Source organism: Phoxinus phoxinus (genome assembly GCF_949152265.1).
Source record: "Phoxinus phoxinus genome assembly, chromosome: 11".
NCBI lineage: Eukaryota > Metazoa > Chordata > Actinopteri > Cypriniformes > Leuciscidae > Phoxinus > Phoxinus phoxinus.
In genome coordinates, this window is record NC_136886.1 from 35208406 (window position 1) to 35224126 (window position 15721).

A 15721-nucleotide genomic window follows, 5' to 3' on the forward strand; every position below is an offset into this window, starting at 1 on the left:
CACAAATCATAGCCACGTTAATAAGGTTTGTAATAAACCAAACCGTTTGTAAATCCGTCAAGAATTCAGCAGGTTACGAGCATTTGTCACTCACCTTCCGTCCACAGCAGCAGTGCAGTCTCCTGACCTAAGATGGCCGCCAAAGTGACGACACAGCTGACTTCGCCTTGAGCCATCTAGCCTTTATACATGTCTATGGTCCTAACTACACGCGACGCGATAAAATTCCAGCGACAGCAAGTGTGACGGTACTGATCCACTTGTCCGACACGAATGTCGTGTGGTGTCGCAACGCCTCCCCACATGTGAACGTTGATGGGCGTTCTTCTAGTTTACCGCTATGGGCGTGGTTTTGAGCCAGCGGCCAGTCAAAAACAAAGGACCCGCGAGAGACTTCCCTCCGTCTCCATGTGCGTGCTTCTATTGGATAGACGCCTCGCGTTCAACGGAATTCATTTGCATAAAGATGGGCATCGGCCAGCTTTTTGACGCGCGGCAATTTTTTTAACGAAGCGCCGCCTTCCCGGAATGCTTTGCGAGCGCGTCAAAGTCGCTTGAGACACGGCGGTGATCCACTTGTCCGTGCAACACTTCTGTCGCGCTGCACTCCACTATATTCCTATGGGTGACGTCAAGCGACTTTGACGCGCTCGCAAAGCATTCCGGGAAGGCGGCGCTTCGTTAAAAAAATTGCCGCGCGTCAAAAAGCTGGCCGATGCCCATCTTTATGCAAATGAATTCCGTTGAACGCGAGGCGTCTATCCAATAGAAGCACGCACATGGAGACGGAGGGAAGTCTCTCGCGGGTCCTTTGTTTTTGACTGGCCGCTGGCTCAAAACCACGCCCATAGCGGTAAACTAGAGGAACGCCCATCAACGTTCACATGTGGGGAGGCGTTGCGACACCACACGACATTCGTGTCGGACAAGTGGATCAGTACCGTCTGTCCACACTAGACGCGACGCGACTGTGAGACGCCACACGTCAATCAAAAATCACAGCCATTCAGAACAGTGTGTGGGCGGAGTCTCTCTGTGAAAGCGCACTGCTGGCCCGCACTCGCATTGGAAATGGGTAAGGACATAATCAAATCAAGAAACATTATTAAAAAATTTTTTTTTTACAAAATATACTCATTGACTAATTTTGATATGAAGTAGGCTACAGTTGTATGTTTGCATATTCGTTTGAACGCTATATTATATGCTTTCAAAATCTGAGGTAATTATCGCTTGTGGCACAGACCTATTTTTAACTAAAAATAAATAATGTGTACTCATAACCAGTGTAATTTCTTCGTATGACAATCAGTTTATTCAATGAGATCACTGTGTGGGCGGATCTGTCAGCCGCGACGTCGCAGAAATAGGAACCGTTTCTAAATTAGAAACTTCGCGTGTCGCCATCGCGTCTGGTTAGGACAAAAACTCTGATTAACATGGAAAAGATACCTTTTATCGCGTGTCGCGGCGTCGCGTGTAGTTAGGACACGGTGTTAGCGCAATACAGCGCTTATACTGTGCGTTCACACCAGACGCGAACATCGCGTCAAATTTGAGCCTGCCGCGTCTAATTTGACGCTTGAACATTTTGAATGCATTTGCGCGTCCAAAGCGAAATGGACGCGCGTAAAAAGTCAGCGTTTGGAGCGAATTGACGCGCGTCCGAGGCAAAACTCGCTTCTTCTGGGAGAGGCAAGTGCTAGGAGGGAAATTTAAAAATACTACCGTTATTGTGTCACGAAATGTAGTTTTAAGAGGTGTCCAGTCGAGAATGTAGTTGTTTAAAGCTCAAATCTGTGGTTGATTATAAAGATAGCGCCATATTAAAAAAATTTGATCTGACGTTAGAGTATTAAAGCCCAAAAAGACTGCTATATAAATACGCCAAGACTATATAATCTGCTTGTTCTGCGTGTGTGTGTGTGTGTGTGTGTGTGTGAGCTGCACCATTTCATTTACTAGCCATGGGCGACTGTGAACACAACATCTCAGAGGAGCGCCTAATCAGCATTTACATCACTTCATTTGAGAAAAAACATTGTAAACTACACACCGCAAGAGGTCTTGACTACAACCCGTCAAAAACTGTTCAGTTTAACTTATGCAATTATGACAAAATATATATATTGTACAACAGAATGTAGGCTAATTCTCAAAATAATTACAATATAATTTATTTAAACAGTAAGAAATGTTTTGTCCATGTTTTGGTAAATCTCTGTTGTGCAGCACTCAAAACATAAAAGGATAAAAGTTGTTACATTTTCATTTTATTACATTTTAAATAATGTTAAAGTGATGTTCATTTGATAAACATTGTTGATAGTATATTTATATTAAAACATAAAATACAGAAATATGTAAACAGACAAACCTCATATAATTGTTACATTTAATTAGACATGTTTTTGATTATTAAAATTTGAATGAGCAAAACACAAATGTTTACAAAACAAATCTGTGTACATACATTTAAAAGTCATTTTAACTGATGATAATAAAAAATATATTAATTGTTTAATACCATATATTGTGAAACCATGATGTTTTCTGAGACGGATGTCATTCCGTGAAAATCTCCAAATCCTATATGACCCTATAGTCAACACACAAACATCAAGGCCAGAGCAAACGTGCACAGCAGAATTACATTTGATGAAATACACAGACATTTTGCGGTTTGGAACATGAGTTTGATCACTTACGTTTGCCATCTTCTGTAGATGTTTAATGCGTTCTGTCTGTGTGCAGTGTGTGAGACACGAGCTTTTATACACAGGTGACAGCGTCAGACAGAATATGTGCTCAGGGCTGTTTAGATATTTGGAAGCTTATGTTGGAGGCCCCCCTTGCCCCCCCCCCCCCCCCCCCCCACACACACACACACACTCACACACATATCACACACACACACACACACACACACACACATACTCACGTGCACACACACATCACACACACACACACACACACACACACACACACACTCACACACACATCACACACACACACACACACTCACGTGCACACACGCACGCACACACGCACACACACACACACACACATACTCACATACTCACACACACACACACACACACACACGCGCACACACACACACACACACACACACACACACTCACACACACACACACACACACACACACTCACACGCACGCACGCACGCACGCACGCACACACACACACACACACACACACACACACTCACACGCACGCACACTCACACACACACACACACACTCACACGCACGCACACTCACACACACACACACACACTCACACACACACACACACACACACTCACACACACACACACACACTCACACGCACGCACACTCACACACACACACACACACACTCACACACACACACACACACTCACACGCACGCACACTCACACACACACACACACACTCACACACACACACACACACTCACACACACACACACACACACACACTCACACGCACGCACACTCACACACACACACACACACTCACACACACACACACACACACACACACACACACACACACACACACACACACACACACACACACACACACACACTCACACACACACACACACACACACACACACACACACACACACACACACACACCAGGGCTGCCAACTCTCACGCATTGAGACTCCCGATCAACTCTAACTCTTCTTTACTATTAGTAAATAAACCCGAACTTACCGAAATGTATATGCCTCGGATCAATCAGAGTTTTTCAACCGCGGTAAGAAGTCAATAAAAGGCTAGAACAACGTCACATAAGTTACATTTACATCAGGAAAGCAATTTAATGACCATTTATAGGCTGGAAAAATGAGCTATAGAGTTTTGTTAAATATGTCCACTATATTAGGCTACATATATTTTTACTTGTTTCATTAAAATATTATAAAGTTGTTATTATAATAAAGAACGCATTATATTTTATTTAAGTTGTTATTTTTAACCTTTAATAAAAATACGCTAGGGCTCTCTATGTTTACATCATTAGTGATTTATTTTTTTAACATGTATCTAACTAATAATTATCAAAATGAAAAGATGTCAAGCAATAATAAATACAGTAACCTGCCAGCAATTGTAACCGTGCAGCTAAACATTGTAACATTGTCAGTAAACTTAATAAAAATAAGTTACCAAATGTTTTGATAATCACAACTTATTGTGATGCAAGTTTTTTTTGTGCAAATTTTCTCCCTTTTTTTCTACCCCCCCCCCCCCCCCCCCCCGCACACACACACACACACACTACTTGTTGTGTGCAAAAAACAAGCATAATTGAGTTATGTTTTCATCCTTGAAACATTATTTTCCTGTGTATTGTAAATCTGAAAGAATGTAAAGCTGTGAGAGTCGGTGTTGTCTAAAGCGCTTTCAGAAATAGAGTGACTTGACTGGTCTGATAAACGCTCTGTAGGACGAGAATGCCTCGTGACATAAATCCTCCAGGAGTTAGGTTTCAGTAAACACTTTAAAAATGTCATGCAATTTCATACACTCTTTTACACAGAACATGTCTTCCAAAACGGATTAGCGAAATATGTTTTTAGTGCGTATGAGCATTCAAATTACGGGGGTCCGACCCCCCTAGATGAGACTTGGACCCTCCCAAAAGGATTTAAATTACCATCACATACCAACAATTCAGGCAATAATGAAAAAGTGAAATATGATTTTCAGACCGTCACTCCCCAAAATACTGCGAGAGGTTTAATGAGGCGATTTATCATTTTGTGCAATTTCATTCTTATTGTCTTAAAGGAACACGCCACCGTTTTTTGAGATAGGGGTTATTCCCTGCATTTAGATCGGTGGGCAAACGCATTATTGTCTCAGTGCATTGTCTTAGTCTGGCAGCGCCGCCGCTAGCTTAGCTTAGCATAACGGATATCTCTGCGCGCAAGTAGCAGTCCCAAGTCAATATCTGCCTAGGAAATCGCCTAGTCTTAATCTGCATCGCTTTACTCGCTGTGAATGCGCAGAACACAAGAACATAACTACACTGAACAAAATTATAAATGCAACACTTTTGTTTTTGCCGCCATTTTTAATGAGCTGAACTCAAAGAGCTAAGACTTTTTGTTCACAAAAGGCCCATTTCTCTCAAATATTGTTCACAAATCTGTGTTGGTGAGCACTTCTCCTTCACCGAGGTAATCCTCCACCTCACCGGTGTGCATATCAAGATGCGGATTAGACGGCAGGATTATTGCACAGGTGTGCCTTAGGCTGTCCACAATAAAAGGCCACTCTAAAACGTGCAGTTTTATCACACAGCACAATGCACATTATTATTTTAACGTACGTAAATGGTGGTTGAAGACACCTAATGTAAAGTGGGACTGATGATGATGGTTATTATAATATTGTATTATTAGTAGCTTTATAATTATATTAAGCAAGTAGTAAGCATGATCTGAGCTCGAGTGCTTTACATCTAAAGGCTACGGGCCCGGGGAAGCAAGTTAATAAAGAGTAAGAAAGGCTATTATTTCTTGTATATACGGAGAGAATGCCGTCAGACGAGGCAACACACGTGCAAAGTAAAGAGGAATGCAATGAGGAATGAGGAAGGAGTGAAGGAATGAGGAAGATTTGCAATGCGACGGCAGCACTCTTCCCGAGGCAGACCGATGGGACAACAAGACCGGCTCAAGTCAACATGATAGAGAACATCACACACGGACCACAGCATCAGGAAGTCCTACACCTGCCCCTCAAGCAACTACACTAATGGGAGAAACCGGTCCAGAGAGACTCACGAAAGCCAGAAAGCTCCGCCAACACAGAGACTGAGTGAAGTCACTGATGAAAATTATGGTGAAGTACAGAAAAAAACGATGTAATTTACATGAAAAAGTTTATTTCAGGCAAGAATTTAAAAAATATTCTATATTAGTACTCAATTCAAGCATGTAGAAATGAAAGTGTAATTATCAACGTTATAAAATTACTCAACTTTTCTGATACTGGTGTTCCCATCATGCACTGGGCCTTGAATAATTAATGAGGTTGATTTCTCACTGTTTTACAGCTGTATTCACACTTTTTTATCATTGCTTTTGTGGTTAGGATTAGTAACTTGCCATTTTTCGATTGAAACACAAAATCGATCCATCAAATGTTATTGTCATTGTATTGTCCACCAGTATTGAGGTCTCTGTGTCCATGCGAGTTCTGGAGATGCGCAGTAGCTATTATATTCATCATTTAGATGTTTCTAAGTAAATCATATATTATATTGTTTGAGTGAAATGTATTGCAAAGGAAACTTCAACTAAATAGATATTACTCAACCTTTTACTAGCCAAGTTAAAATGACTTATTTTCTTTGTCACTTACTTTCACTGAACTTAGTTAAGTAGAGTTTACTTAATTCCATTTGTGAAATTTACTTACAAAATATGAATGCAAAAACTTGCAATACCATTACAAAATATGCAAAGAAGATGAGGGCATCCGACTCGTGGAAACCTGAGGGCACGACGTGCAGAGGAGAGACGGCGGTCCATCCCGAAAATCCTTGTTTGTCTGCACACATGTTTATTTATCGATCTCTGGGCCCAAATTTATTGGCAAAGTCTTTGAGAGAATCTTGTTCGCTTTCTTGCTCGCTCACCGTGAATGCATGAGCAATGTCGCTTGATCTCCTCTATAGATCTCCTCTAAGCTCAGAGGCTGGCATAACTAAACTCACTGATGAAGCCACGGTCCGCAGTGACCCTGGACCACAGATTTATACATCATATGAAAGCTGAATAAATAATCTCTCCAGTGATGTGTGGTTTGTTAGGATCGGACAATATTTGGTCGAGACACAACTATTGAAAATCTGGAATCTGAGGAGCAAAAAAATGTAAACATTGAGAAAATCTCCTTTAAAGTTGTGCATTTATGTTCACGATTGTGCTGCATTCACTCACAAAAATACATGTTTTATATATTTACGGTAGGACATTTACTAAATATCTTCATGGAACATGATCTTAATATCCTCATGATTTTTGGCATAAAAGAAAAATCGATATTTTGACCCATACAGTGTATATTGGCACAGATATACCCGTGCGGCTCCAGACTGGGTCTGTGGTCCGGGTCACATATAGTCCAGAAACCCGGAGTTCTGTGCAGTGTCTCTACATTCACCACAAGCCTCTGAGATGAACCGGTTCTGCTGCTCCTCGTCTCTGCAATGCCCTCCCCGGCCATCGGAGGGCACCTCTAACTATTGAGGCTTTTAAAAAGGCTTATGACTTATGACTTTTAACTACTACAGTATGTCTATTTGTATTTTATATTATGTTTTTACCATGCATTTATGATCCTAACTGTAGCACTTTGAGATTTGCTCCAAATGTAAAGTGCATTATAAATAAAATATATTATTATTATTACATAATAACTAATGCAGACGGAGAAGTTGCTGACACTTCAGAGTATTACTGGCATAATAGTGACGATTCACTTCTTGAGCCTTTTCTGTGGGACCATATCTGTGCAGTCGATCATACAGTAGTGTTTGCTGTTTGGGAAATGTTTATTTACCCAAAAATTCACTGTTTTGTTGACTTGATCCAACAAAATCGAATTTGTTTGAAATGATTTGTTGTATGAACTTAAATTAATTTAGTCACTCCTGCCAGATAAAGTTTAGTCAGGTTAGTTTCCGTCCTGCCTAAAATCGACAACATTATAATTTTAGCTAATTTGACTCAACAATCACTTCTAATGCTAAATGTTAATAGTGTTCTATTTAATTAAAACCACTTTTTACAGAGTAATATTAAATATTGCTTGTGCAGTTCTGCAAATGAGGTTTAATGCAAATGAAGTCAAGTAAACACAGTCGCCACTCTTCTGCATAATGCTAACCACAAAATTCATAAACATTACAGAAAGTCCTCTAAGTTTCTAACATAACTGATCATTAAACACTAACATTAACTACAACTTTCCATTTACTGAAAAACACAAAATAACACTTTAATCCCTAAATGTATGCAGTCCCTTGCAAAGCATGCTGGGAACTACAGATCCACCGCACAGTTAGATGTCAACAAAAATGATTCATGCAGTTTTCACACAAATGAATAAAGTAAACTTCCGTTTTAAATATATTAGGTTGATTTAACACAATTAAATTAAGTTGTGACAAAATATTAAACAATCGTGTTACTTTTGCTTATTTTAATTAATTAAATTTAACAAGAGGCCAAAATGAATTTGAGTATGTGGTCACAGGAGTTGCTCATTTATGTGTAATATTGAATTTTTTTGTCAAACATAATTGAGTAATGCATCACGCACGGTGCTACGTCGGCATTCTGTTTTAAATTTGCAAAGTAATTAGCATAATTTAAACGGAGACCCGTGTAACGGTGGCCGTCCTAACATAAGAACACTTCGGGCGCCAGACGGGGTTAAACCTGCCAACATTTTAATTAACCCAGGATTGCAAAAAAGTAACCGTAACTAAATCATAATCCCAGAAAAATTCAGTTCACACGGGATATTTATTCTTCATTTATATAATGTTCATAATAATAACACAAACTACTTAAAAAAAAAAAAAAGTAAATAAAGTTTAACAGTAGATAATCAAATAAAAAATTAAATAATAAAAACAAAACATGATATCTGCTTGCTAAAACAAAGTCAGGATATGCCAGTACACTTCAGTCTGAAACGACAGAGAAATGATCCAGGAAATGATGACATTCGTCTCATTTGTGATAAGCTAGCTAGCAAGCCCTCGCGTATAAACACCCAGTGTCTGCTAATGACGTTTCCCGGTCTCCCGATATGAGGAGCAGATCCCGACTCTGACACGCGTTCACACGCCGGGAGCGGAGCACCGCTGGGTTAGCGATCTCTCCTGAGGAGCCGCGTCTCCGGACGCTGCTCGTGATGGACTCGATCTTTATACACTAAGTGAAAAGAACATGTAAAGCGTTTGGGGGACTTCTTTAAATTTAGGGTTTTTTGTGATGAAAAAAAAAAAATGTGTTGTGAATTTATGAACTTGCATGAAAAGAAATGGTTCCATAACCAACAGTGTGGAGAACATTTACTAGAGGCGTTTTTATTCCAGAACACACAACATCTGCCCGAGATCACTCCCGACGGACGGTCCCGGGATTAAAGTCCTCACAGACGTCACAGATTAGAGAAATACTCCTTCTGGAACTTCTGGAACTCGTCCTCGGTGAAGACGGACTCCTCCGCCGCCGGCTGTTTGGCGGGTCGGTCCGGCTGATGACAAGCGCGGCGACTCGATTTCTGCTCGACAATCTGAACACAACATGCGTTTAAATCATTTATCATACATCATATCTCATCATAACTGACTGACAGGGCTCTTCACACTGGGTTTAACCCCGGGCCGTTCTGATCCCCTGGGTGGAGGAGTGTTTCAGCGGGATTATAAACCCAGAACCGGATTAGCGCTGTTAAGGCTAAGAACGCTAACTATAACCATAACAATAACTATATTAGCGTACACGCACTTTTGAACGATATCGTTCTGGTTATTATAAGCGCTGCTGTTTTGTCGTCTGTCTCTTTAAAGGTAGGGTAGGTCAGAAATGTCTAAATAACTTTTTTTCAAATTGGCTTAAACTGTCTTTATATACCAATACATAATTAAAATGTAAGTACTTTGAAAAAGAGAGTATACAAATTGAGTGACTAGTGTATTTAATCTTCAAAAAACACAGCTCATTAATTCCTACCGGGACGAAACAAGTGATTGGCTTGCGCGACTGTCACTCTCCGTCGCCATGACTACCGCCGCTATTACTGGCTCCGCCCACGTGTCGCGCACCCGTTTTTAGGTGGGAGTGAACGGAATTAATGAGCTGCGTTTATTGAAGATTAAATACACTAGAGTCACTCAGTTTTTATACTCTCTATTTCAGAGTACTTGCATTTTAATTATGTATTGGTATATAAAGACAGTTTAAACAAATTTGAATAAAGGTTTTTTTAGACAATTCTGACCTACCCAACCTTTAAATGCTCTTTAAAGCACGATGGATTCTGATTGGCTGTCATTGTTTTTATCATTCATTAGCTAAAAAAATTTTTTTTTTAAAGTGATTCCGCCAATATCATTCTTCTGTGGCGTTATTATTTCTGTGACTATACTCTTATATTTAGAACGATTTTAAAACTATATCTTTATCGTTATAGTTATCAACGGATCTTTAAAAGGTTACGACTAGATGCTTAACATTGCTATGAGGCACGTGATTGGTTGGTTGTCTTGTTGCTTAGCATTAGCATGTTCCCATTTACTCAAATAGCAAAAGCTTTTCAAAACGAGGGGAATAGCGAGATTGATGACGGCAGTGAGAAGAGAGAAGGATGTTCTCTCCGACGAAACAGCTTTAGGTCATTTATAGAGTTTACACGATCGCTTTATTCTCCTTATCTAGGCATTTATTTCTGATATATCAAATCATCTTTAAAAAAAAAAAAAAGAAAAAAAAAGGACATCACTCTAGTAATAGACGGTTTCTGTTGTGTCAAAAAAACTCACTTTTTAAAAAGAAAATTCACTCATTTTAAAGAGCACAAATATTTTAAAGAGCACAAATATCATAATACGTTTCCTCCACATTTCTAGTTATGATTTTTACCAGATTGTGATTTGCACGTAAACACAGAAGTTTAAAGTTTATTAGAAGTAATATAATACTGTAATGTGTATTGTTATAAATGTAGCCTACATAATAAAAAATACATGTAAATATAAAAATCTTACGATGCTAATTTCAAAGTTTCACAGTCCGTGAAACATGTCCACGCTCGCGCCTTTATACGGGTCACGTGCTGCGTTGGTCCAATCAGTGACACTGACACTGCGAATATGCAAATGAGGACGTTAACCAGTGTGTGAATACACAGTGTGTATGAAACGTCAGTGTATGACACAGGGTTAGCTAGCTCCAGTGTGAAGAGCCCTGGTGAACTAGCGGAGACTCAGACCTTGGTTGCGTGGCTGCTTTGTGTTTTATTAGCAGTGGACAGGAAATACTTCAGATTCAATCCCAGTTTACTCTTCTTCTGTTTCTTTCTGTATTCATCTGAGGAAAGCAGAAACATTCATCAGCCGGCGTACTGACGTCAGAGCCGACGTACTAACGTCAGAGCCGGCGTACTAACATCACATCAGCCTGCGTACTAACATCATCCGGCGTATTGACATCAGCCGGCGTACTGACATCAGCCGGCGCACTAACATCAGCCGGCGTACTGACATCAGCCGGCGTACTGACATCAGCCGGCGTACTAACATCAGCCGGCGTACTGACATCAGCCGGCGTACTGACATCAGCCGGCGTACTGACATCAGCCGGCGCACTAACATCAGCCTGCGTACTAACATCAGCCGGCGTACTGACATCAGCCGGCGTACTGACATCAGCCGGCGTACTGACATCATCTGGCGTACTGACATCATCCGGCGTACTGACATCATCCGGCGTACTGACATCAGCCGGCGTACTGACATCATCCGGCGTATTGACATCAGCCGGCGTACTGACATCAGCCGGCGTACTAACATCAGCTGGCGTACTAACATCAGCTGGCGTACTAACATCAGCCGGCGTACTAACATCAGCTGGCGTACTAACATCAGCTGGCGTACTAACATCAGCTGGCGTACTAACATCAGCCGGCGTACTAACATCAGCCGGCGTACTAACATCAGCTGGCGTACTAACATCAGCCGGCGTACTGACATCAGCCGGCGTACTAACATCAGCTGGCGTACTAACATCAGCTGGCGTACTAACATCAGCCGGCGTACTAACATCAGCTGGCGTACTAACATCAGCTGGCGTACTAACATCAGCTGGCGTACTAACATCAGCCGGCGTACTAACATCAGCCGGCGTACTAACATCAGCTGGCGTACTAACATCAGCTGGCGTACTAACATCAGCTGGCGTACTAACATCAGCTGGCGTACTAACATCAGCTGGCGTACTAACATCAGCCGGCGTACTAACATCAGCTGGCGTACTAACATCAGCTGGCGTACTAACATCAGCCGGCGTACTAACATCAGCTGGCGTACTAACATCAGCTGGCGTACTAACATCACATCACGTACTAACGTCAGAGCCGGCGTACTAACATCAGCTGGCGTACTAACATCACATCACGTACTAACGTCAGAGCCGGCGTACTAACATCAGCTGGCGTACTACCGGCACCATCAGGCGTGAGGATGCGAGACTCACCCAGAGCGGATCGGATGTGTTTGTCTTTGACGCTGTTTGTGTTTCTCCGCGAGGATCCTCCGGGTCTCTGGATCTGCCGGATCCGCTTCTGAACGCCCTGTTTATCGGTGCCGATCCGCTTCATCAGCGCAGACCTACGAGACCCGCTCTTCTTCTGCGCGTGCTTCACTGCATCTACAGAGACACGCATACAAAACCACTTTTAATGTATATTATTTCACCCTTGATTTCAAACAAATAGCAACTACAAACTTACCCTAGTGAAAAAAGTATACTTTATTGTATTTGAAATATATTCCTTTTTTTTTCAATAGTACATTGCAAATATACTAACACAAAATATATATATATTAGCATTATGCTTTTACCTATTTTAACAATACAACTTTTAACATACTTTTAAATAATTGTACTTCAGTATATTTTAGAAAAATATACTTGAAGTGAAAATTCTGTTTATCTTTTAAAAGTGTATTTATACGCACTTTACTTAAAAATATATTATAGTACGATATATTGTACAAAGTATAGCTAAGTAACATTTCTTTATTAATCTGGATTTGTTATTGAAGAAAGTATGCAATTTGTAGTATTTGGAATAAGCCAAAGGTATTACTGAGCATATACTTTTTACTCAAATATAATATACTTATGGTATATGGCTTGTATGTTTCAAAGACACTCGTAATGAGTTTGTAATGTACTTGTAACACAAATAAAGTACACTTTAATATCACTCGTCAAGCATGTAATTAGTCCCTACACAGGCATACTTAAAATATACTTGAAGTTGTTCCAATTTAGCAGACTAAATACACTTAAAGTTCTGCATTACTACAATTTAATTACAACTAAAATATACTTAGTGCAAAATTAGTTGTTCAAAATAGCACACTTCAAGTTAACTAATCATTAACACACTTGAAGTTTACTGAATTAATCTGGCTGCAAGTATACTGAGCATATTATTATTTTTCACCAGGTATGCTAGCCGTCTAGATCAAACAACGATCAATTACCTTTCTCGCTGAACAGTTCAAGTCCTCTTCGGATCAATGATGCTGACATGATCAGGCTGATGTAGATACATATAAAGTACTATAAAGCGTTAAAGGTTTTCAAGCTAACATGTGAATTCACCGTGTGCGCCACAACAAAGAGTCGATCAGGAAACACGAGCTCCAGAAAAAGGTTCCGCCTGTAGATTAAAGTAGAGACGAACGCTCTCAAAACTAACGTTCAGACAAGGTTCACTCAAAGTTATGAACAATCGTTCGTTCATATAGTTATCTGGGCTTTAATAATGTTCTCGAAACGTTAGCACAAAAACAAAAAGGAACAAAAAAAGTAACGTTTATTTTCTGAAATATTTTAGTTTGTGTCTAACGTTCCGGTACGAGATCATCCAGAAATAACGTTTTCATTACGGGAACGTTAGTAAATCGTTCTTAAAATAAAGGTTAGTAAAACGTTCTTATAATAATATTTTGTTGGGAAGTTTATCTAGGCCAGGGGTAGGGAACGTCGGTCCTGGAGAGCCATAGCCCTGTAGAGTTTAGCTCCAACCCTGAAAAAAACTCACCTGATTGTAGCCTTAATGATCCTAAAGACATTGATTAGCTGGTTCAGGTGTGTTTGATTAGGGTTGGAACTAAACTCTGCAGGGCTATGGCTCTCCAGGACCGACCCCTGATCTAGGCCCTATCTATCTATCTATCTATCTATCTATCTATCTATCTATCTATCTATCTATCTATCTATCTATCTATCTATCTATCTATCTATCTATCTATCTATCTATCTATCTATCCATCCATCCATCCATCCATCCATCCATCCATCCATCCATCCATCCATCCATCCATCCATCCATCCATCCATCCATCCATCCATCCATCCATCCATCCATCTATCTATCTATCTATCTATCTATCTATCTATCTATCTATCTATCTATCTATCTATCTATCTATCGTGGTAGATTTTCCCTACATGCACTTGACTGAAGTTTACTTTGGCAAAAAGAGTAGCATACAACAGTTATAGTATAAGAGCATGGCAAAGGTGACATGATTCATTGCATAATTTTTCTCCAATATGATTGGTTCTTATACTCAGCAAACTCTTCTGTTACTAGGTAGAAGCTTTGTTAGTCAAAGTCATGAGTTTATTATGTCGGCTAGTCTAGCTTCACTTCCCCTTTTGCTATCCGGACATGATTCAGACACACTGACTGACCTTCTATCTATCTATCTATCTATCTATCTATCTATCTATCTATCTATCTATCTATCTATCTATCTATCTATCTATCTATCTATCTGTCTATCTATCTATCTATCTATCTATCTATCTATCTATCTATCTGTCTGTCTGTCTGTCTGTATATCTGTCTGTCTGTCTATCTATCTATCTATCTGTCTGTCTGTCTGTCTGTCTGTCTGTCTGTCTGTCTGTCTGTCTGTCTGTCTGTATATCTGTCTGTCTGTCTGTCTGTCTATCTATCTATCTATCTATCTATCTATCTATCTATCTATCTATCTATCTATCTATCTATCTATCTATCTATCTATCTATCTATCTATCTATCTATCTATCTATCTATCTATCTATCTGTCTGAATTAGATTCATGTGTTGTTGTTGTCCAGACTTTCAAAACCCCATCCTGATAAAACCTGGATATGGAAAATCAGATTTCTGCACACTGAACACGTGAACATCTGATGTTCTGATATATCATCATCAAGGCTTTATTCTGTGCTGTCGTCTCCGCCGGTCTCTAAACATAGTTTTGTAATTTTTTGCTCAACAACAACCGGGTTTCTTCAGTAACTTTGTTTTGTAATTGTCTGCGGTAACTTTCACCATGTTTCCTAAAACAAAGTCTGCCATGTTCACGTACTGTAAATCACACGGGAGCGGTCAGACTGAAATGGATTTCCAGAAATGCTTTTTGAATATGATTTCAAACCACATTCAAATGAAGCTCAAAACCATGCGATTTTCTGCCGTTTACATTTGCTAAATATGATCGGATTCCAATCGGATATAGCTACATAGCCTACAAATATGACAGTCTGAACAAGGTTATAGACTTCATGTTGACAAAGGATGAGAATGATATCAGAACTAGGGGCGAAGACACAGAAGACCTGCCCTGTAACTGCCTTGTGTATGCAATGTATGTGAACGGCTGAAGGGCGTTGTTAGGCTTCAGCTGTGACTTATTCACGATACAGCTCTTGCCTCGAGTATTTTATTGCTTTTATAAAACGGTTACCACACAGTACAACTATTAAAGCCGAAAAATATGTATCTATGCAACTTTCATGAAGTAAAATCTCTAAAAGCCTTCCTTCCGCTGGAAAAAATAGTCCCTGACCGTAAACAGCAACAGAAGTTACATACATTATTTCGCCATTAGAT

General features: G+C 40.1%; 1 protein-coding gene across 2 annotated transcripts; it reads right to left on the bottom strand.

Moving 5' to 3' along the window:
* Positions 1 to 7765: 7765 nt before the first annotated feature.
* rps19bp1 (ribosomal protein S19 binding protein 1) lies at positions 7766 to 13867 on the bottom strand. Of its 2 annotated transcripts, XR_013799455.1 has the most exons (5): positions 13314 to 13863; positions 12295 to 12468; positions 11033 to 11130; positions 9115 to 9334; positions 7842 to 8970 (listed from the first exon to the last, which is right to left on the bottom strand). XR_013799455.1 is itself a non-coding variant. In XM_079627365.1 (4 exons), exons 1-4 carry the CDS (start codon positions 13360 to 13362, stop codon positions 9200 to 9202), a joined length of 456 nt encoding a protein of 151 aa, XP_079483491.1. In that variant the 5' UTR covers positions 13363 to 13867; the 3' UTR covers positions 7766 to 9199. The 2 variants fall into 2 exon arrangements, 1 of the variants encoding a protein (XP_079483491.1); XM_079627365.1 differs by having other exon boundaries at positions 7766 to 9334; positions 13314 to 13867.
* Between the last annotated feature and the right edge of the window lie 1854 nt (positions 13868 to 15721).